This window comes from Triticum urartu, chromosome 5 (assembly GCF_003073215.2).
Source record: "Triticum urartu cultivar G1812 chromosome 5, Tu2.1, whole genome shotgun sequence".
In the NCBI taxonomy this organism is placed as follows: Eukaryota; Viridiplantae; Streptophyta; class Magnoliopsida; order Poales; family Poaceae; genus Triticum; species Triticum urartu.
Window position 1 is genome coordinate 385,535,971 of NC_053026.1, and position 21,106 is coordinate 385,557,076.

Below are 21,106 nucleotides of genomic sequence, written 5' to 3' on the forward strand. Positions count from 1 at the left end.
AAAAATGACAAACGAATCCGGAATAATTCCAAATTTTAGCACGATAGTTCTATTTGGTCTAACCTGCCTGTGTAAAAATATTAGGGCGGGAGAAGGCGGTGTAGGTATGTTGTTTCGCACACGGGGGTGACATGTTCCCTCTTGGAACAACGAGCCTTCTTGAGGGATGCTCTGGTTTGCAAGAAGCTTACACCAAAGCTTGTCCCAATTCGGCCAAAAAATACCACAACATGGTGGTGCCATGTCATGACATCATGCCAAGTTTCATGATTTTCAGGCGTGTTTTGGATTTACAGGAATTAAAAAATCAAGTTTCTCAATCTTTACGGCCGAGCCACGATGCCTAGATGTTTAAATTTCATTCTCATTTCTTGCATGGGACCTATAAATTTACCCAAGAACACACATTTGATTTTTCAACAAACTTTGGTGCATTGGAGCATGTGCTTGTAGTTCAAATTTGAATTATGCACATTAAATACCCAGAAACTCAATTAATACATAAAAATGCCAAAGAAACCTGGAATAATTCCAAAATTTAGCTTGATACTTCTATTTAGTCTAATCTGCCTGTGTAAACCAAATTAAGGCAGGAAAAGGAAGTGTACGTATGTCGTTTCGCACACAGAGCTGACACGTTCCCTCTCGAAACCACGAGCCTTCTTGAGGGAAGCTCCGGTTTGCAAGAAGCTTACACCAAAGTTTGTCCCAATTCGGCCAAAAAAATTACTACATCATGTTGGTGCCATGTTATGACACCATGCCAAGTTTTATGATTTTCAAGCATGTTTTGGATTTACAGGAATTAGAAAACCAAGTTTCTCAATCTTTCTGGCCGAGCCACGACGTCCAAATGTTCAAATTTCATTCCCATTTCTTGCATGGGACCTATAAATTCATGCAAGGACACGCATGTGATTTTTCAACAAACTTTGGTGCACTGGAGCATGTGCTTGTAGTTCAAATTTGAATTATGCACATTAAATGCCCAGAAACTCAATTAATGCATAAAATGCCAAACGAATCCGGAATAATTCCAAATTTAAACATGACACTCATGTACTAGTTGCATGTTCACTGTACGTAAATATTCTAGCAATTCAAACACCATCCTTTCCCTTCGTCACGCCATTTTGTCTTTCAAAACATAATGAAAAAATCAGGTATACCACAAACAGTTACTAGAAATAATCGTGTGGGATGTGATATAAAATATCTTGGCGCACCGTGTTGTCTGGCTTACGCAGGAAGCTTCGTCGTCTACAGTCCACCGCCCCCGCTTGAACCACACTTGCACGTTAGTTTCTCGTGGCACCGAGCGAAATTTTTTTGCCACCGCGAAAATATCTATCTCCCCGCCGTTCCCTCCCACCAAAAGCCACATTTCCACTGTTCCTCCTTGCTTTCCAAGTTCAAACCTTCACTGCTGCTTACTGGCATCTCAGCTGCCTCACCGGCGACCCTTCTTCTTGCAGCTCAGCCTCCTCGCCGGTGACCCTTCTTTTGAAGCGCCGCCTCCTCGCTGGCGACCCTTCTTCTTGTTGCGCGGCCTCGTCGATGTGGTCAAGTAATCCACACCCCATCCACACCATCCTCCTCCTTTTCCGTCCCACATGCCCCGACCGACGGTGCTACACCTTCCATCGAAATCATTGTCCCCCTCCTCCAATTAAGCGCCGCCCATAGCCATTTTGCACGCAGTATAACATGGAGCTCAGTAGCATGTGGCCGCACGCACGCACGAGGTCGCTATGGCTGCCATGCATGCCGACTGCCAGATCTTGGAGGAGCACCTCGTCTTCGAGGCCACCGTCGACACCGCAACACGGTTGTCTACTTTAAATAACAGTTTGTGATGTTTTATCGAGGCCACCGCCAGTGCTTCTAGCGATTTGTCCTCTGTAATATTAATATGCAATCTGATGTTCAGTTAACAGTTTGGTCCTCCGAAATGTAATGTTCAGTTAACACTTCGGTCCAACAATTGCTACATTTCGTAGTATTGTTCTCAAGCATTTTTTTGTTAACTGTCTTATCTTCTAGTACATGTTTCTATTCTGCAATGTCGTGCTCAGTTAACTATTTTGGTTCATTTGGTCTGTTGTCCATTTAACTCTTTAGTTCAGTTCTCCAATTTGATTTTCATTTGCTGTGGGTTCAATTTTGTATTGTTATGCATGTGACACCAATCGAATTTGGTTGTACTCAATACATATTCTACCTATAGTATGGCAACTCTTAGTTAACCTGATTAAGATCTTCCTTATGTGTGTTGCAGGGAAACAATGGGAGACACTGCGGTTTACCATCGAGGTTTGTGCAGTTGCAGGAATCTTTCTAATATTTATGTTTCCTACAATTTGGTCTTGCACATGTAGGTCCTGCTGTCAGAGGCTTAGACCCACTATTCGACCCATTTTGCATATGGGGAAATGAGATGTACATGAATATCAGTCAAGTCAAGAAACTCAGAAAGATTGTTAGGATGAAGACACTTGCAACGAATAGCAACAAGACCTTTGTTTGCACAATGAAGAAGACATCAGTCAACTGTAGGATGGTACTAACTCTTTTACCTTGTTTTTACCCCTTGCGTCATTTCAAAATGTATAACAGCGATTTATGCATTTCTTTGTTTTTAGTACTTTGCAAAGCAGTTCAGCTATGATTACCTCTCAAACCACCTGCATGGTCAAGAGGCGAGGAAGGTATTCATTCAACACCCACGGTACAATATTGAAGTCTTGCTGAAGAGGACGAAGGTTAGGCAGGCAATTATCCATAGCCACTTGCCTAAAGTTGCAAGGACATTCAACATCACTGAAGGCTCAATATTTGCCTTCCGCTTCTACAGTTTCACAGATGAGATTCATCTGTCTATTTACCGTGTATGATGCTACTTTCCAAAGGTTTTTGATGTTGCGTGTGAAATTTGGTGCTGTTGTGTAATGGCGTAACTGAGTGCTGAAGCTATCTGATGTAATTCGATTATGAAATCCTAGTTGCTTTTATACGAATATGAAATATCTGACGTGTTTTATAAGAAATATCAATTTGATTAGTACATGGATTATCAATGATAGGCTAATTACCCTACTTATTGGGGTTTTCTATTTCCGACGGTTACTCAGACAACACCGTGGGCGATGAACTCAAACAATCCACACGATTTCTAGAAAGTAGGCGTCTTCGATCAACAACAATCACACACGGCTTCCGGCACCAAACTATTTGCGTTAGGCCACCTTGCACAGACGTTTCCACACAAATAATTGTGTGTGGTATACATACCTACAGAAATGTTTTTCTGGGATTCACCGTATGGGATGTACATACTTACGAAAATGATTGGGTTTCAATGCCACACCCAATCACACACGAGCTCATTTGGTGTCCCAGGAGGGCCTATCCTCAACGATTTCTGGGTCGTGTGGGAAGGACCCCCCCTATCGCCCACACTCACTTGGCAACGGTTCCAAACGCCGTCGCGGAAAGAGGTTAAAAACCGTTTGTATATGAGGGAGTCCTGGATTAGGGGGTCTCCGGACAGCCAGACTATATCCTTTGGCCGGACTGTTGGACTATGAAGATACGAGATTGAAGACTTCGTCCCGTGTCCGGATGGGACTCTACTTGGCGTGGAAGGCAAGCTAGGCAATACGGATATGGATACTTCCTCCTTTGTAACTGACCTTGTGTAACCCTAGCCCCCTCCGGTGTCTATATAAACTAGAGGGTTTTAGTCCATAGGACAACATACAATCATACCATAGGCTAGCTTCTAGGGTTTAGCCTCTCTGATCTCGTGGTAGATCAACTCTTGTACTACCCATATTATCAAGAATAATCAAGCAGGACGTAGGGTTTTACCTCCATCAAGAGGGCCCGAACCTGGATAAAACATCGTGTCCCCTGCCTCCTGTTACCATCTGCCTTAGACGCACAGTTCGGGACCCCCTACCCGAGATCCGCCGGTTTTGACACCGACATTGGTGCTTTCATTGAGAGTTCCTCTGTGTCGTCGCCGTTAGGCTTGATGGCTCCTTCGATCATCAATAGCGATGCAGTCCAGGGTGAGACTTTTCTCCCCGGACAGATCTTTGTTTTCGGTGGCTTCGCACTGCGGGCCAACTCGCTTGGCCATCTGGAGCAGATCGAGAGTTATGCCCCTGGCCACCAGGTCGGGTTTGGAAGCTTAAACTACACGGTCGATATCCGCGGAGACTTGATCTTCGACGGATTCGAGCCCCTGCCTAGTGCGCCGCATGGTCACGATGAGCATGATTTAGCTCTGCCATCGGGCAGTATTCTGGAGATTGCGTCGGCAACCGCTCCAACCCTCAATTCGGAGCCAGTTGTGCCATCCATGGACGGGTGGATGGACCCTGCCACAGAGGCCGTATCCTCAGCGGCGATCGAGCCGAGTATCAACCTTACCCTTCACAAGAGCCGTGATGACAAGCTGCCGGATCCTTCCCCGGCCACGGACTCCGAACCGCCTGCGCCCGTGCCAATCGAATCCGACTGGGCACCGATCATGGAGTTTACCTCCACGGATATCTTTCAGCACTCGCCCTTCGGCGACATACTGAACTCGTTAAAGTCTCTCTCCTTGTCAGGAGAGTCCTGGCCGAACCATGTTCGGCAGGATTGGGATGCGGATGACGAAGAAATTCACCACCCACCCACCACCCACTTAGTAGCCACTGTCGACAATTTGACCGACATGCTCGACTTCGACTCCGAAGACATCGACGGTATGGACGACGATGCGGGAGACGAAGAGGAACCACTGCCCATAGTGCACTGGACAGCCACCTCATCATATGATATATACATGGTGGACACATCCAAACAAGGCAATGGCGACGAGACAGCGGAGGATGACCCCTCCAAGGAGCAACCCAAGCGTCAACGTCAGCGGCGCCGCTCTAAGTCTCGCCAAAGCAAAAGCGGTGACACCGGCACAAGAGATAATAGCACTCCGGACAGTGCCAAAGACGACAACAATCCCCTCCAGCAAGATTTAGAGCAGGAGGATAGAGAAGCCAGCCCTCCCGAGAGAGCGGCAGATGGAGAGGCGGGGGATAATAATTACATGCCCCCTCCGAAGACGAGGCAAGCCTCGACGACGACGAATTTGTCATGCCGGAGGATCCCGCCGAACAAGCTTCAAGCGCAGGCTTATAGCCACGGCAAATAGCCTCAAGAAAAAGCAGCAGCAGCTTCAAGCTGATCAAGATTTGCTAGCCGACAGATGGACTGAAGTCCTTGCGGCCGAGGAATATGAACTCGAACGCCCCTCCAAGAGTTACGCGAAGCGCAGGTTGCTACCCCAACTGGAGGAGGAAGCATTAAAACCTACATCCCCAGCGTATGACGCGGATGATCGGCCACCTTGTGGCCGCGACAGAGAGGCATTTCAGCCAAAAGCTCAGCCCGCACCCCGACGCCACTCAAATAAAAATGTCAAGGCATGGGGAAACACGCTAGACCTGCGAGACGTATTGGAGGACAAAGCAAAACACGCAAGATCGATCTACGGATCACGAGGGCGCGCCACCACGCGGGACGATAACCGTCACGCCGGATACAGTAAAAGTAAATCCGGTCGGGCCGAACACAGCGGACAAGACTCATTTGAGCTGCGTCGCGACATAGCCCAGTACAGAGGCGCCGCACACCCCCTATGCTTCACAGACGAAGTAATGGATCATCAAATCCCAGAGGGTTTCAAACCCGTAAATATAGAACCATACGATGGCACAACAGATCCTGCGGTATGCATCGAGAACTTCCTCCTGCACATCCACATGGCCCGCGGTGACGATCTACACGCTTACCTCCCACTTAAACTCAAAGGACCAGCTCAGCATTGGCTCAACAGCCTGCCAGCAGAATCTATTGGCTGTTGGGAAGATCTGGAAGGCGCATTCCTCGACAACTTCCAGGGCACTTATGTGCGACCACCAGATGTCGATGACTTGAGCCACATAATTCAGCAGCCAGAGGAATCGGCCAGGCAATTTTGGACACGGTTCCTGACAAAGAAAAATCAAATCGTCGACTGTCCGGATGCAGAGGCCCTAGAAGCTTTTAAGCACAACATCCACGATGAGTGGCTCGCCCGGCACCTTGGCCAGGAAAAGCCGAAATCTATGGCAGCCCTCATGACACTCATGACCCGCTTTTGCACGGGAGAAGACAGCTGGCTGGCTTGCAGCAATAACATATCAAAGAACCATGGTACTTTGGTTACCAAGGATGGCAATGGCAGGTCACGTCGCAACAAACACAAACGCCGCATTAACAGCGACAATACTGAGGATACGGCAGTCAATGCTGGATTCAAAGGCTCTAAACCCGGTCAGCGGAAAAAGCCATTCAAAAGAAGCACTCCGGGCCCGTCCAGTTTGGACCGTATACTCGATCGCTCGTGTCAAATACACGGCACCCCCGACAAGCCAGCCAACCACACCAACAGGGATTGTTGGGTGTTCAAGCAGGCCGGCAAGTTAAATGCCGAAAACAAAGATAAGGGGTCACATAGCGATGACGAGGAGGAGCCCCGGCAACCGAACACCGGAGAACAGAAGAGGTTCCCCCCACAAGTGCGGACGGTGAACATGATATACGCAACCCACATCCCCAAGAGGGAGCGGAAGCGTGCGCTAAGGGACGTATATGCGTTGGAGCCAGTCGCCCCAAAGCTCAACCCATGGTCCTCCTGTCCGATCACCTTCGATCGCAGGGACCACCCCACTAGTATCCGTCATGGCGGATTCGCCGCACTGGTCCTAGACCCAATCATCGACGGATTTCACCTCAGTCGAGTCCTTATGGATGGCAGCGGCAGTCTGAACCTGCTTTATCAGGACACAATGTGCAAAATGGGTATAGACCCCTCAAGGATCAAGCCCACAAAAACAACCTTCAAAGGCGTCATACCAGGTGTAGAGGCCCATTGCACAGGCTCAGTCACACTGGAACTGGTCTTCGGATCCCCGGATAACTTCCGAAGCGAGGAGTTAATCTTTGATATAGTCTTGTTCCGCAGCGGCTATCATGCACTGCTCGGGCGAACCGCATTTGCGAGATTCAATGTGGTACCGCATTATGCATACCTCAAGCTCAAGATGCCAGGACCTCGGGGGGTCATCACAGTCAATGGAAACACAGAGCGCTCTCTCCGCACGGAGGAGCACACCGCGGCCCTCGCAGCAGAAGCGCAAAGCAGCCTCTTAAGGCAATCCACCAGTTCGGCGATTAAGGACCCGGACACCTTCAAGCGTGCCCGGAGTAATTGGCAACAAGACCTCCTGGCACGTTCCGAGCTCGCATAGCAATGCGGCCCCCATCCCAGTCCCAGCCAAACGGCGAAATCCGTGCCACGCGTACATAATTACGCATTGAAAATACCATGGGCACAGGTGGGGAGGGGGGCACGACTACGGCACGCCCCAAGACGCGTCTCAACCGCACTAGGGGCTTCCCGCTTTGTTATTTTTCTCTCTTTCAGGACTTTAATCTCTCGAAACCCTATCCGGCAGTATGATTGCCGGACACATGATGCAACAACCAAGGAGGTAGAAAGCTACGTCGCACCACGGAACTCCCAGGTGGTCTCTGATAACGAGTGAAATACCTGCTTTAAATACCATTCCTCAGCTTGCCCGTGGAGGGGACATGTCAAATAGTCCTACTTTTTGCTTATGGCACTACTTGTATCTTTCTGCTTCGACGCACCTTTTTGAATAAACAATGCATAACACTAGGCTATTATCGCATTCACTATTCTTCTTTATATATATATATATGTTCATTCATGACATTCAGCACCCGTACACTCTGGTACGGCCAATACGCCAGGGGCTTAAGCATACCCCATAATACGGCGTGAGAAGTCCGAACACTTTCGACAGTGCGGCACCCCGAACTTATAGCATTATATGCATCAGCTCCGAATCATGTCTTGGGTCAATAGTTGGGTTTGCCCGGCTCCCATGTTTTGGTACCTTACGTCTCGCTATATCGGCTAAGGTAGCACTAGGAGAACTACTGCGATTGTGCCCCGGTTCAGCTGGGCTAAGCACCTTAGTAGAGAAAGCTAAAACTGACTCGTCCGCCACAAGACGGGCACCCTTCAGGACACCCTCATAATAAATTTCGGGGTGGCGATGCTCCTTGCCCTGCGGTGGCCCCTCCTTCACCAGCTTCTCAGCGTCCATCTTGGCCTAGTGCACCTTCGCACAGGCAAAGGCCCGACATGCACCCTCGATGCAAACGGACCGCTTTATGGCCTCCGGCCGTGGGCAGGCATCCACAAGCCGCCTCACCAGGCCAAAGTAGCTGTTGGGAAGGGAGTCGCTAGGCCACATCCGGACTATAAGGCCCCTCATGGACTGTTCGGCCGCCTTGTGCAGCTCGACCAGTTGCTTCAGCTGGTCGCTTATAGGCATCGGGTGTTCGGTCCTAGTATACTGAGACCAGAACAGCTTCTTCGTCGAGCTTCCCTCCTCGGCCTGGTAAAACTTCGCGGCATCCGACACGCTGCGGGGAAAATCTGTGAATGCTCCTGGAGAGCTCCGGACTCGGGTAAGTAACAAGTAATTTATTTTCACATGCTTGCTTTGCATATTGAATGCCTTACCCGCCGCTATCTTCCTCATCGCCTCAATATCCTGGAGGGCCTTTTGGGCTTCAGCCTTGGCATTCTTTGCGCTCTCGAGGGCCGTGGCAAGCTCAGACTCTCGCGTCTTCGAGTCAAGCTCCAAAGCCTCGTGCTTCGTCACGAGAGTCTGGAGCTCTTGCTGCACCTCGCCCACCCGTGCCTCTTGCTTTTCCCGCTCGGTGCGCTCCTTGGCTGCTTTGTTTTCGTCCTCGGACAATGCTTGCTTCAGGGTCGCCACTTCGGTCATGGCCCCTGGCACATTCACGATGATCCTGTCATTTCGCAACCACATTTTTCTTTTATATATAGACAAGGTATTACTTACCCTTGTTCTCCTCGAGCTGCCTCTTGGCAAGGCTCAGCGCTTTCCCGGACCCCTCGAGGTCCTGCTTCAGTGCGGCGACCTCCGCAGTCAGTGCGGCAGAGGTCAGCAGCGAAGCCTGCATACGCATACAGAATTACTTATATTAGACTCCTGCAGATATTATTTGATCCTCTATTCGGCTTTTTCTTTGTGAAACACCAAACAGAGCATCAGGGGCTATTGTCTATGCGGTAATACTTCTCCTATATTTTAAATACTTACCTCAAAGCCTGTTAGAAGGCTGGCACAGGCTTCAGTCAGTCCGCTCTTGGCAGACTGAACCTTCTTGATCACCGCACTATAGTGCGGTGCTCTTCGTCGATGAAAGCGCCGTGAAGCGCTACCAGCAGGCTGTCTGGTGCCTTTGGATGGACATAGGTCACCGGCACGGGCGGCTTGCCCCTTTTCGAAGGGGGCCGCCTGCCCGAGTCCAGAACCACTGGAGGTTCCAGCGCGGTGTTTGACTAAGAGCCGAACTTGGAGCCCCCGGGAGCCTTGCTCCCTTTGCTCCTGGAGTCCGGAAGGTCGCCTTGAGGCGCCTCCGGGACTATCTCCCCTCGGCTTGGTGCCCCTTGAGACAATACCTCGGCGTTGTCCGTAGGGTAAGGGGAGGAGGCGGTTGGAAGTGTATCACTATTCATGTCCGACGAGTCCAAGGAACCGTCCGACGATGATGCATCGATACGGGCTTGGGGCGGACTGCATAATCATATTCGACATTAGGAGAAGCAGTGCGATAAAGGTATGCTATGAGTTACTCTGGTATCCGAATACTTACGACTTCGCCAGGGGCTTGGCCCTGAGCAGCCACTCGTCTTCGCCGTCGGTGGCGGTGGTGGAGCAGTCCGGAAGGAGAGTCCTTCCCTTCTTGGACCCTTCGGCCACCCCGGTTGGGGCGGCCTTCCTTTTCTTGTCTCCCCCGGCTGGAGGGGGAGAATCTTCATCTTCCTTCTCCTCGTTTTCACGGGAGGAGTGTGTCTCGGTGTTATCGGACGATGAGTCCGATATCACCTGGCGCCAAGAACTCTTTTGGGTTCCCTTGGCCTTCTTCTTGGTCTTCTCCGGCACCTCATAAGGAGCCGGAGTCTGCATCTCTGTTAGGAGAGCGTCCGCAGTGTCTTCGGGCAGAGGGGCCGGACAGTTAATCTGCTCCGATGTCTCCACCCAGTCCTGTCAAAGGCATGGGAGCTCAGACCCCGCACATGGTGAAGCTATGGGAAATAAACACCCTATCAGATGTACAGAACTTACTGGATTCGCAGAACGCTTCGCGCTTAGCCCGCGGTCCTCGGTAAGAGAAGGAGGGACCTCGGCGCCCTTGAACAGCACCCTCCAGACGTCTTTATGCGTCGTGTCGAAGAGCTCGCTTAGAGTCTGGTGTCGGGCCGGGTCGAACTGCCATAAGTTGAAATCCCGTTGTTGACATGGGAGGATCCGGCGGAAGAGCATGACCTGGACTATATTGACAAGCTTAAGTTTCTTGCTTGTCATGTTCTGGATACGCTTCTGGAGTCCGTCTAGCTCCACTGATGAACCCCAGGACAGGCCCTTCTCCATCCAGGAAGTGAGCTGCGTGGGGATTCCGGATTGAAACTCGGGGGACGCCACCCAGTTGGTGTCGCGCGGCTCGGTGATGTAGAACCATCCCGATTGCCACCCCTTTATGGTCTCCACGAAGGAGCCCTCGAGCCATATAACGTAGGGAATTTTTCCCACCATGGCTCCGCCGCATTCCTCTTGTTGGCCGCCCATCACCTTCGACTTGATATTGAAGGTCTTCAGCCACAGGTCGAAGTGGGGCCGGATGCGGAGTAAAGCCTCGCACACGATGATGAACGCCGAGATGTTGAGGATGAAATTCGGGGCTAGATCATGAAAGCCCAGCCCATAATAGAACATGAGGCCGCGGACGAATGGATGGAGGGGAAACCCCAGTCCGCAAACGAAGTGGGGGAGGAAAACCACCCTTTCGTGAGGTTCCAGGGTAGGGACGACCTGCCCCGCGGCTGGCAGTCGGTGCGCGATATCCGCGGCTAAGTATCCGGCTTCACATAGCTTTTTGATGTGCCCCTCCGTGACGGAGGAGGCCATCCACTTGCCTCCCGCTCCGAACATGTTTGGAGAAAGTGGATGAGAAGGATGTGGACTTGGGCGTTGGAGCTCGAGTGCGCGAGAATGGATGAGCAAGGAGGAAGAAGGCGTGGGTAGAAAAAGGTGAGCTCTTATCCCTTTATAAGGGCGGACTAAACTATGCGCCCCCCACCATCCTGGTAAAACTCGCTTATCCCCCAAGTGCCGTAATTGGTAGCGCGGTTGGGTTACCCACGCCCGTATTGATGGGAATCCCGTAATAAGAGGAGCACGATCTCTGCTTAGACAAGACGTGTCAAGAAACCGCCTCACGTTATGTGCGGGGCGGGTTAAAGAAAAACGGTTCGAATAAATACCGGGCCATGGCGTGATGTCATGCTGCGAAAACGTGTCAGCAGATTAGATTCGTGGAAATATTATTCTCTCTACGGTGGTATGTGGAACTTATTTTGCAGGGTCAGACACTATCCTTGTATTCAAACTCTTCTGTGGTGTATTCGGAGGAGGAACCTGCCTTGCAATGCCGAAGACAACACTGCGCGCCGGACACATCGTCATTGAAGCCTGGTTCAGGGGCTACTGAGGGAGTCCTGGATTAGGGGGTCTCCGGACAGCCGGACTATATCCTTTGGCCGGACTGTTGGACTATGAAGATACGAGATTGAAGACTTTGTCCCGTGTCCGGATGGGACTCTACTTGGCGTGGAAGGCAAGCTAGGCAATACGGATATGGATACTTCCTCCTTTGTAACCGACCTTGTGTAACCCTAGCCCCCTCTGGTGTCTATATAAACCGGAGGGTTTTAGTCCATAGGGTAACATACAATCATACCATAGGCTAGCTTCTAGGGTTTAGCCTCTCTGATCTCGTGGTACATCAACTCTTGTACTACCCATATTATCAAGAATAATCAAGCAGGACGTAGGGTTTTACCTCCATCAAGAGGGCCTGAACCTGGGTAAAACATCGTATCCCCTGCCTCCTGTTACCATCCACCTTAGTCGCACAGTTCGGGACCCCCTACCCGAGATCCGCCGGTTTTGACACCGACAGTATAGCACGTCGTTGTACCAGTGAATGTCGTTACTCTAGACATGATTTGCTTATTCTAAAGCTTCGACTTTGAGAAAGCCTTTGACATGATTGAACATCAAACAATTAAAGACATTTTGTTTTCCAGGGGCTTTGGTTCCAGGTGGCTTATGTGGATGCACATGATCTTCTCTTCTGGTTTCTCCTCCATGCTCCTAAATGGGGTCCCCGGGAAATTATTTAAGTGCATGAGAGGGGTCAGACAAGGGGATCCTCTTTCTCCCCTGTTATTTGTACTTGTTGTTGATCTTCTTCAGTCCATTTTAAGTTCTGACATGCAAACTTCTCTCATCAGTTAGCTTATTATTACACCCCACTACCAAGATTTCCCTATGATACAATATGCAGATGACACAATTCTCATCATGCATGCATGCTTTATGACATCTTGAACAAATCAAATGTTTGCTTATGCACTACTCACCTTATGCTGGCCTGATGATTATTTCTAATAAATCAGTAATGGTCGCAATCAATACCAATCCTGCATCTATTCAAACTCTAGCCAATTCATTTGGCCCCAAAGTGGGGAGCTTCCCTTTTACTTGGTTGGGTCTACCTCTAGGGTTGACAAAGCCAAGAATTGAAGATTTTGTGTCGGACATGCAAATGATTGAAAGAAAAGTAAGTGTCAACTCCACTCTCCTCTTCTATGGTGATAAATTAACTCTCATCAAGTTTTTTTCAGCCTAGCAGCATTTTTCATGTGCACCTAACTCTCCCTATGAGGGTGTTTGAGCAGATCAACAAGTACCTCAGGCATTGCTTCTGGAGAAAATATGACATGGAGGATAAATGAACTGCACTGATTAGCTTGGACAAAGTTTTCATGCCTAAAGATCAAGGAGGTCTTGGAGTTTTGAATCTGGCTCAACACAACAAATGCCTATTGATGAAGCATCTACAAAAATTTCTTAACAGACGGGAAATCCCCTGGGTTCAACTCATTTGGCACACTTGCTACTTAGATAAAATGGTGACTGATAGACCGGTGAGATCTTCCTGGTGGAAAAGCATTCTGAAACTCCCCCCCCCCCTCTACAAACAAATATCAAGGGCAACCATTGGTGATGCTAAATCTATTCTCTTATGGCATGATGATTGGAGGGCTTTACCTTTAAGGAATTGTTTCCTGAACTCTATTCCTTTTCCATCAGCCAACAAGTTTCCGTTAATGAGATGATGACCTTTAAAGACCCCTCCAAGCTTTTCCATATACCTCTGTCTTCTCAAGCTTTCTAGCAATATCACACTACACAGCACATCTTGGGAGCCATCCAATTACATGATGAACAAGATAAATGGAAATACCCATAGAATAATTATGCCTTCTTATCCATTAAGATGTATATGTACATAACAAGTGGCCCTCCTCCTGCTTTCATTTTCAAAAAAATATGGAAGAATGGCACAATGTTCAGATATAAAATTTTCTTCTAGCTTCTCTCGCATGACAGAGCAAACACAAGAAACCCGCTTCATAGAAAATCATTCCATTTACCATCCTATTCATGTGATCCTTGCAACACTTCATCCGAAGAAACTATCGTTCACCTATTTTGCGACTGCACATTTGCACTGGAGTATTGGGATTGCTTGATTATTAACCTGAAGAGAGGCATTTTTTTTCTGAAACAAGGCAAAAGATTTGCCATTTCATTGATTAAGAAGGAAGTTGCAGACAAAAGCCGCAAAGCGGCTAAAAGAAAAACAATAAGAGGTCTACTCTCACGGCATTACAATAGGCATTTCAACCGTGAATAAAATCATGCTCACTTCACAAGAACTACCTTCAAATTTGCTATCAAAATTATCATTATGGCCTGCTGGAATATTTGGATGCAGCCAAATTCTAAGATTTTCAAAGCTATTTCCCAATCAATCACTTCATGAAACAAACAACCGAGAAATGACCTTCCGCTGGTCAAGCACCGAATCAAGTTGAAGTTTCCAGAGGCTTTTATTAACTAGATTGACCAGAACCTCGCAATACTTTAGGATTCCCAAGAACTGGTGTTGGCTAGATTAGTCTTTTGGGGTTTTGTTTGTAATATATGTACATTTTTATTTATTTTTGATATATAAACAATATACCGTAGAATGATTGCTCTATGATTTTTTGTTAAAAAACATTATGTATAAGTAAGTAATTAGGTGTTATTTATCATTAAGGATCAATACAGCCATGGCGGTGGTCAAAGTTGAGCCACACGAAAAATGTATATTCGAAAAAGGAGGTCCAAAGATATTAAAATTTCTGCCTTTTTTCTTTGAGAAACTGTGATTAAAGAATAGTTCATTTTCCTCCTCCTCCACCCCCCCCCCCCCCCCCCCCCCCACATTTTTTTTTCTCTCCATATTTTCTTCGAATAAAGGAGGTGTTACGAGGTTGTTTCTAAAAAAAGTTGAATTTCTTTCATTCCACTCTAGGCATGTTGTTCTACCGTTGTATACTTTTTTTTCTCATCACTTGTACTTTATTTTTGCTTAATAAAGTGTACTTTATTTTGCTTAATAGAGTGAGAAGGGATGCGAGGCTTTTTGCCTTACGGTGTACAGTCCAAGTCATTTTTTTTCTAGAAATCCATATTTGATGAGTGAAATTGATCATGAACTTGACGCTTGCTTCAAACTACATCGTTTATTAACTGTTAGCAGTCATGTACTCCCTCCGTTCTAAATTACTCGTCGCAGAAATATATGTATTTAGAATTAAAATACAGCTACATACAACCATACCTGCGATAAATAATTCAGAACGGACAGAGTACATTGTAATAATTTGAAAATTATGCAACTTTAAGTTTCTCCTTCTCATTAATTTTGTGGTATCTTTGATCCTCCGGTTGTATTGTCTTTCCTTCTCGTCTCTCAGCTGTGACTACAATGCCCATATTTACTGATTATACTCCTTCCAGAAAGAAATGCAAGAGTGTTTAGATCACTACCACTTTAATGATTTAAATGCTTTTATATTTCTTTAGTATCTCACAAATGGTCTACGCATATATAGATGACTTAGCAGTTTATATAGAGGCGAAAGGCTAGAAGGTTAGCTAGAGAGATAATGATTAAATTAAGCATGATCATTCTTAGGTCTTAGCACACTTAGCACTATATCATGCATCTAAATGTACAGATGAACGAGCTAATTAAGCCTGGCTCCAGAAAACCTAAAAGAACTCCTTAATAACCACTTAATTCTCCGGTCCCCTTTGGGGCCAACTAAACCTTGTCAAGAGCTTCCCCATGCACCCACCGTGTTCCCCAGCTTCCTCTGCTTCCCGCCGCACCACCGACGTGCCCCGCTGCCGCCGAGCGCCGGTCCAACGCCGCTGCCACCTTTGAGACCATCGTGCCCGGCGCCTCCGTTCCCATCATCGCGCGGTCTCTTCGTGCCCACACCCAGAGCCGCTGGCAGCCTCCTGCCCCGGATCGCCTGAACGACTCTGAGCAGCATCATGACGCCCTCGACGTTGAGGCTCCACCAGCCCGGGCCGTTGCCACGGCGGGCCTCGCGGCGGGGCGCGTTCGTCCGGCTCGTCTCGATGGCGTCGAGCAGGTCGGACACGACGGACTTACTCGGCAGCGCCGCGGCGAAGGCAGTGGGGAGTGCGCTTGTGCCGCGAACAGCGCCAGCGCCGACACCGGCACCGAGGGTGATTGTCAGGTGCCGCGCGGGCTGGAGCGCGCCGGCGAGCAGGGAACGGTTGAGCAGCTTCACAACGGCCGACGTGCGCACGGCGCGCTCCATCTGCCTGGCGCTGCCGATGGCGGCAGGCGCGTCGGCGGTTGCCCGGCCGGGCATCGTAGTGGGCCTCCCGAGGCGCTGTATCCTAGCGTGTGCGCGAACCCATGGGTTCCAGTGCTGGCTCTGCTGGTCGCCGGCTTCTTCTCCACCTGAACATAATCGAACAGTACAAACAAATTAATTACTTGCGGTTGCGGTACGATCTAGGCACTGGCACATCCAAGAAAGAAAAAGTTGGGTCTCTCTCTAGGGTCGACGCGTCTCAATGCAACATAAAGTCAAGAGATTCGTGCATGTGTATTGCTTAATGTTAAAATTTGGACCATATACTGCGATACATGCTAGGTAGAATATACACTAAGCAACCTAATACCCATGCAAACTAGATAGGAGTATGTGCAACAATGTAGTTACCTTCTGCATTGGAGAGATCCTGGTACGCGCAGAACCGAGAGAAGATCTCGGCCAGTGTGGCGCATTTCCTCTCCGCGGCCCCGGAGCCGACGGCGTCGTCCGGCGGCACGACGACTGCGTAGAAGAACCCCGGCAGCTCGAAGACGAAGACGCGGGCGTCAACGCGCGCAACGAGTGCGTCCCTGGCGAGCATCCACTGGTGGTCACCGACGGTGCAAGAGGCCATGGACACGGGGTGGCCCTCGACCCGGATCATGTGCACCGACAGTTCGCCAGAGCGGAACAGCTGCGAACCCTCGAACCGGTCGCCACAGAGAACGAAGAGGCTCACCGGCGAGCCCTGGGCGGCGAGTAGCTGCGTGTCCCTGCCCATGCGGTACTCCTTGGTGCGCCCCACCCTCAGCGGCGGCCGGCTAGCATGCGCTCCTCCTCCTCCCCGAGACGCCATCAGTTTGGCAATGCTGCTCGATAGGAAGTCATCAAACGCGCGCACGTCACAATCAGAAAACACAAGGAGTCGTGCATGCACGCACAATTTAGGCAGGTATATATAGCGGCACAGTGCCTAAAATGATTGAGCCCATCGACGAGGTTATGATCCGTACAGTGCCCACTGTTCCGTCTAGATATTTTCAGATATTTCCCATCAACACATAATATATGCTACCGGTGACAGCGATAGGAAAAATCGAAACACATTCCGATTACCCATGGTTTGTGTTGTGACTAATACTTGCACGGTCAATTACGCGACCCCTACACATACGCATAAGTTGCACTCGTATTGTACTAGCTAGAAGTAGTAGTGTACTGCTTAGTTCTTACCACGGGAAGTTCTCAGCTTCGGGCTAGGCTAGGCAACCAGGACTGCGACCTTCGAGATGCACGAGCAAAGCAGCTAGCTATAGGGAAGGGAGGTACATCAGTACATGGTACTGCGAAAACCCCTGACAGAGTGAGGGGAGAAGAAAGAAGAGAAGACGGATGTATGCGCGTCTATGACTACGAGAGGGAGAGAGTTCGGGGAGCCACACTTAAATAAGAGACCGGAACTATGCGCGCGCGCTCTCCAGTTCGCAGGGAGGGAGAGCAGAGCAGAGCAGAGAGCATGCGCGGGAGGAGGCCGGCCGAGGTCCGCGCGTACGTGGGCGGCGAGGCCATGCATGCATGCATGCACGCGCCACGCACGCGGGAGGGGACACCTCGCGCGCGCCCAGCCCATGTGCCCTCGCCTCCGCGCCACCTCGCCTGGGACCCAGCCCCGGCATGGGCCCCGCGGGGTTACACGTGGCCCCCACAGCGCTACGTGGTTGTCGCCCGTCCACGCGTGAGCTGCGCTGGCCCCTTGCATGCCGCTCCTAGCCTCGTACGTGCAACCGCTCATAGCCTTCATAGTACACCTCGCGCGCGAGGTGGGTTTGGGCCGACTTTCCACCGAGATTTTGAATGGAACCGGTCAGTCAGTGTGGCCACTCCAACCGCAGGCCGGTTTACGTGTTTGTTTATGTTTTTTCATGTGGTAGTACTCCTACATGGAAATGACCTTTCAAATAAGTACTTCCTCCGTCCGAATTTACTTCTCGCATAAATGGATGAAAACGGATGTATCTAGAATTAAAATACATTTAGAGACATTCATTTTCTCCGACAAGTATAGATCCGTCCGAATTTACTTCTCGCATAGATCCGTCCGGTCAGATATGTAGCATGCTTGCGGTGTAAATAAAGCATGTTGGTGGTTTAGCAGTTACTTTTTTTTTGCGAGGGGTTTAGCAGTTACTGTATATATCAGACCGGAATCTATGAGATACGCATCTGGTCTATGCATATATGATCAATGTTCTATAACATATCAGTCTCAGCAGAAAATGTTCTGCACCGAGTTTCAAAAAAATAGAAAATGTTCTGCACCGTACCTGCCAACTACCGCAGGTAGTTCATTCGTAATGCAGGACAGCTTTGAGGTGCATACGTCCACAGTAGACCGTGGCGATCGCAGTTGTGCGCACGACCTTCCATACTCTATAATTGCCGTGAGGTGTCCTTTTTTTCTCCAAAAAAGGCGCAAATCTTAGCACTAGTTCTATTTTTAGTTTCGAATCTTTGCGGTTAATTCTATTTTTAGTTTGGAGCACAAACATCGATATGCGCTGCACAGAGGTTGTCAAACCCCACACCTCCTGAAAAAGTTAACACTACAAGACCCAAGTACCAACAAAAGCCTTGCGTTTACAAAGATAAAACCGGTCATTTGCACCTACTAAAGGTGTCTAGCATGTGGGCTGTTGGTCACTTGGCCTCCATCATTTTGCGGCATCGGATGTCTCCATCATCACCCGCCTTTTGTACAGCTGCTTGTACCGCGCACAACAACATCAATAGCAGTGCTCCCTCGGTAACATAGATGCAATGGCAAATCGATGTAAAAAAACGGCCTGCTCAACTTCTCAGTACAAGGGTTGGAACGAGTAAACAACATGCTAGACACTAAACAGTGGACTGAGATAGGCTAGTAACACACATCAGATCCATTCCTTAAGTGCTCTCCCTTCCCGAGTCGCCCCCCGCGTGGGCGGCCGGGAGGCCCCCAGATTCCGTCGGCCGGCCCTCCCCCACTCCTCCTCCTCCTCCCTCGCCGCCGCCCAAGGGCGCGGCCAGGCGAAGCCTGGTCGCCGCCGGCGGCGGCGGGGACTCGGGCCCTCTCGCTTGCGTGGGGCTGGCGCGGGCCGGCGCCCCCGGGCCAGAGCGTGGCGGCGGGCCGGTCGCCATGGTGGGTGGTGGCGGCGCCTCGGCGACTTCGCTCCCCCGTGGCAAGAGGCCTCGCGATCTGGTGCGTCGCGGTCGCCAGGGACGGAGGCGGCATGACCGGATCGGTTCGCGGCAGCGCGGCCGGATCTATGCCCAAGTGTGGGCCTTGATCGCTGGTCTGCCGTCGGCACAATGGCGGGTGCGACTCGTCGGCAGCTGGACAGATCCGCCGGGATTCTACCCTTGTCTGATCCTTGACAGCACGGGCATCTCCGGGGAAAACCCTAGATCTCCTTGGGATCGAGCGATGACTGCGATTTTGCGTCGTAGTCCCTCTTTAGGGCATCGTTTTGGAGTTTACTCCGGTTGAAGGGACCAGCGACGTCGGTGGCGCACGTCCGGTGGAGCAACTGCCGATGAAAATCGCGCCGACTACGGTCACAGCGGACGATGACGGCGTCTTAGATGACGTTCCCTTGTCGAGGCATCGTCGTTGCAGTCTGCGTCATCAGGCTCGGGATGCTTCGGGGGAAACCCTAGATCTGGGTCTTCCGGATCGGACGATGATGGCGTTTTATCGCTTTCCCTCCTGGGGACATCGTTTGGGAGCAAGTGATGGCTAGGGGGATGGTGGAGCGGTACTTCATCTCACACATTGATGGCGGCGGAGATCGGCGGCATGGCGCTGTGGAGGTTTGGCGTCCGATGCGCGAAGATGGACTCGCGCAGGAGGAGGTAGCTGTCTGGCGTCGTGGTGACGTTGATGGCAAAGTGGCCAGACAAGGTAGAAGCCTCAATATGATCTGAAGGCGGGCATGTGGAAGATGGCAGCGACAACACACGAGTGCGTCTGACCGGATTGTGCTCCAGACCTGGTATGTGGCTCGGCTGGGGCTTTCAGCTTTTGATGTTAGGCTTAGGTGAGTGGTTTGGGTAGTGGCCCAGCTAGCATCCTTTCATCATATGGATAGGAGTAACGGTATATGTTGTCAAGATGGTGAATTCAGCTATATTGTTTATAATACTTTATAAGGTTCTTGAGAATAATTAATAAAGTGGCTGTATGCATCTTCCAGATGTAGAGGCCGGGGATCATCTTCCTTTTATAAAAAACAGCAATAGATTTTCGTTTTTCAATTTCAGAGGGCAGGCTTGAGTCCGCTAAAGCATGCCCAGTAAAATTGCCACTAGATGCAACTCATTTAACATTGACCAAGGCTAAGTTTGTCGCTAAACTATGTCACGTTTCACTTATTTTCTACTGTGTTGTAAAAAGAATAAGTGGACAAAAAAGGATCAAAAAACACTAAAATAAGCAGGGAACAAATAAGATTATGAGAATTCACAGCAATGCCAAACACAACCATAAAACTAGAAATGTGGAGATTTAAAATTGCAAACTGGCTACCAAAGGTGCACCATCGATAAAAAAACAACATCATCATCTCTTTTTAAGACAGCTAATCCGTATTATAAGACACATAGCAGAGAGGTTTTGAGGAGCATTTGCTTGCTCACAATGAGAATGAGGTTAATGTTGATGATGAGATTGAACTGATCAGTGAGGTGAAAAGTGGGAGTAGGTTAGAACACATTGATTACAGAGCTAGTTAAGAGTCTATTAAATCTTTTGGAACTAGGGTAGAAAAAAATTCAAGGTAACAATTTGGTTGTGGGAGGAGATAATGATGGAGAAGGCATCCCCAGGAGATGTGACGGACATAAAGAGAAAAAAATATGAGGGTTGAGGAGCTTGCCAAGGAAAGGGCAATTGCTAAGGATAATTATGGTAATCCCCTTGATCCTTCCTCTGACCCTCTCCCAATGCTTCCCTTTTACATTTGACTTCTCGGGTTGGTAGATCTTGGGTATTCTATTGATATAATTGATCATAACTTGGAAATTATTAGAAAAATGGAACAAGCTAGGAAAGATTTGTTTCATGAGGATGTCATTAACCAAGCTAGTGATCAT

The 21,106-nt window shown here is 49.4% G+C and overlaps 1 protein-coding gene across 1 annotated transcript; it reads right to left on the reverse strand.

Moving 5' to 3' along the window:
- Positions 1-15,258: 15,258 nt before the first annotated feature.
- On the reverse strand, positions 15,259-17,399 carry LOC125556051. The gene is made up of 3 exons (XM_048718853.1): positions 17,210-17,399; positions 16,385-16,845; positions 15,259-16,119 (listed from the first exon to the last, which is right to left on the reverse strand). The coding sequence occupies exons 2-3, from the start codon at positions 16,830-16,832 to the stop codon at positions 15,455-15,457; spliced, it is 1,113 nt and encodes a 370-aa protein (XP_048574810.1). The 5' UTR covers positions 16,833-16,845; positions 17,210-17,399; the 3' UTR covers positions 15,259-15,454.
- Between the last annotated feature and the right edge of the window lie 3,707 nt (positions 17,400-21,106).

Bases quoted from the DNA above. Each gene is read 5' to 3' on its own strand.
- LOC125556051 (XM_048718853.1), bottom strand. From the start codon at position 16,832: ATGGCGTCTCGGGGAGGAGGAGGAGCGCATGCTAGCCGGCCGCCGCTG. The intron at 16,120-16,384 runs GTAACTACATTG...GATTATGTTCAG, and splicing joins GGATCTCTCCAATGCAGAAG to GTGGAGAAGAAGCCGGCGAC.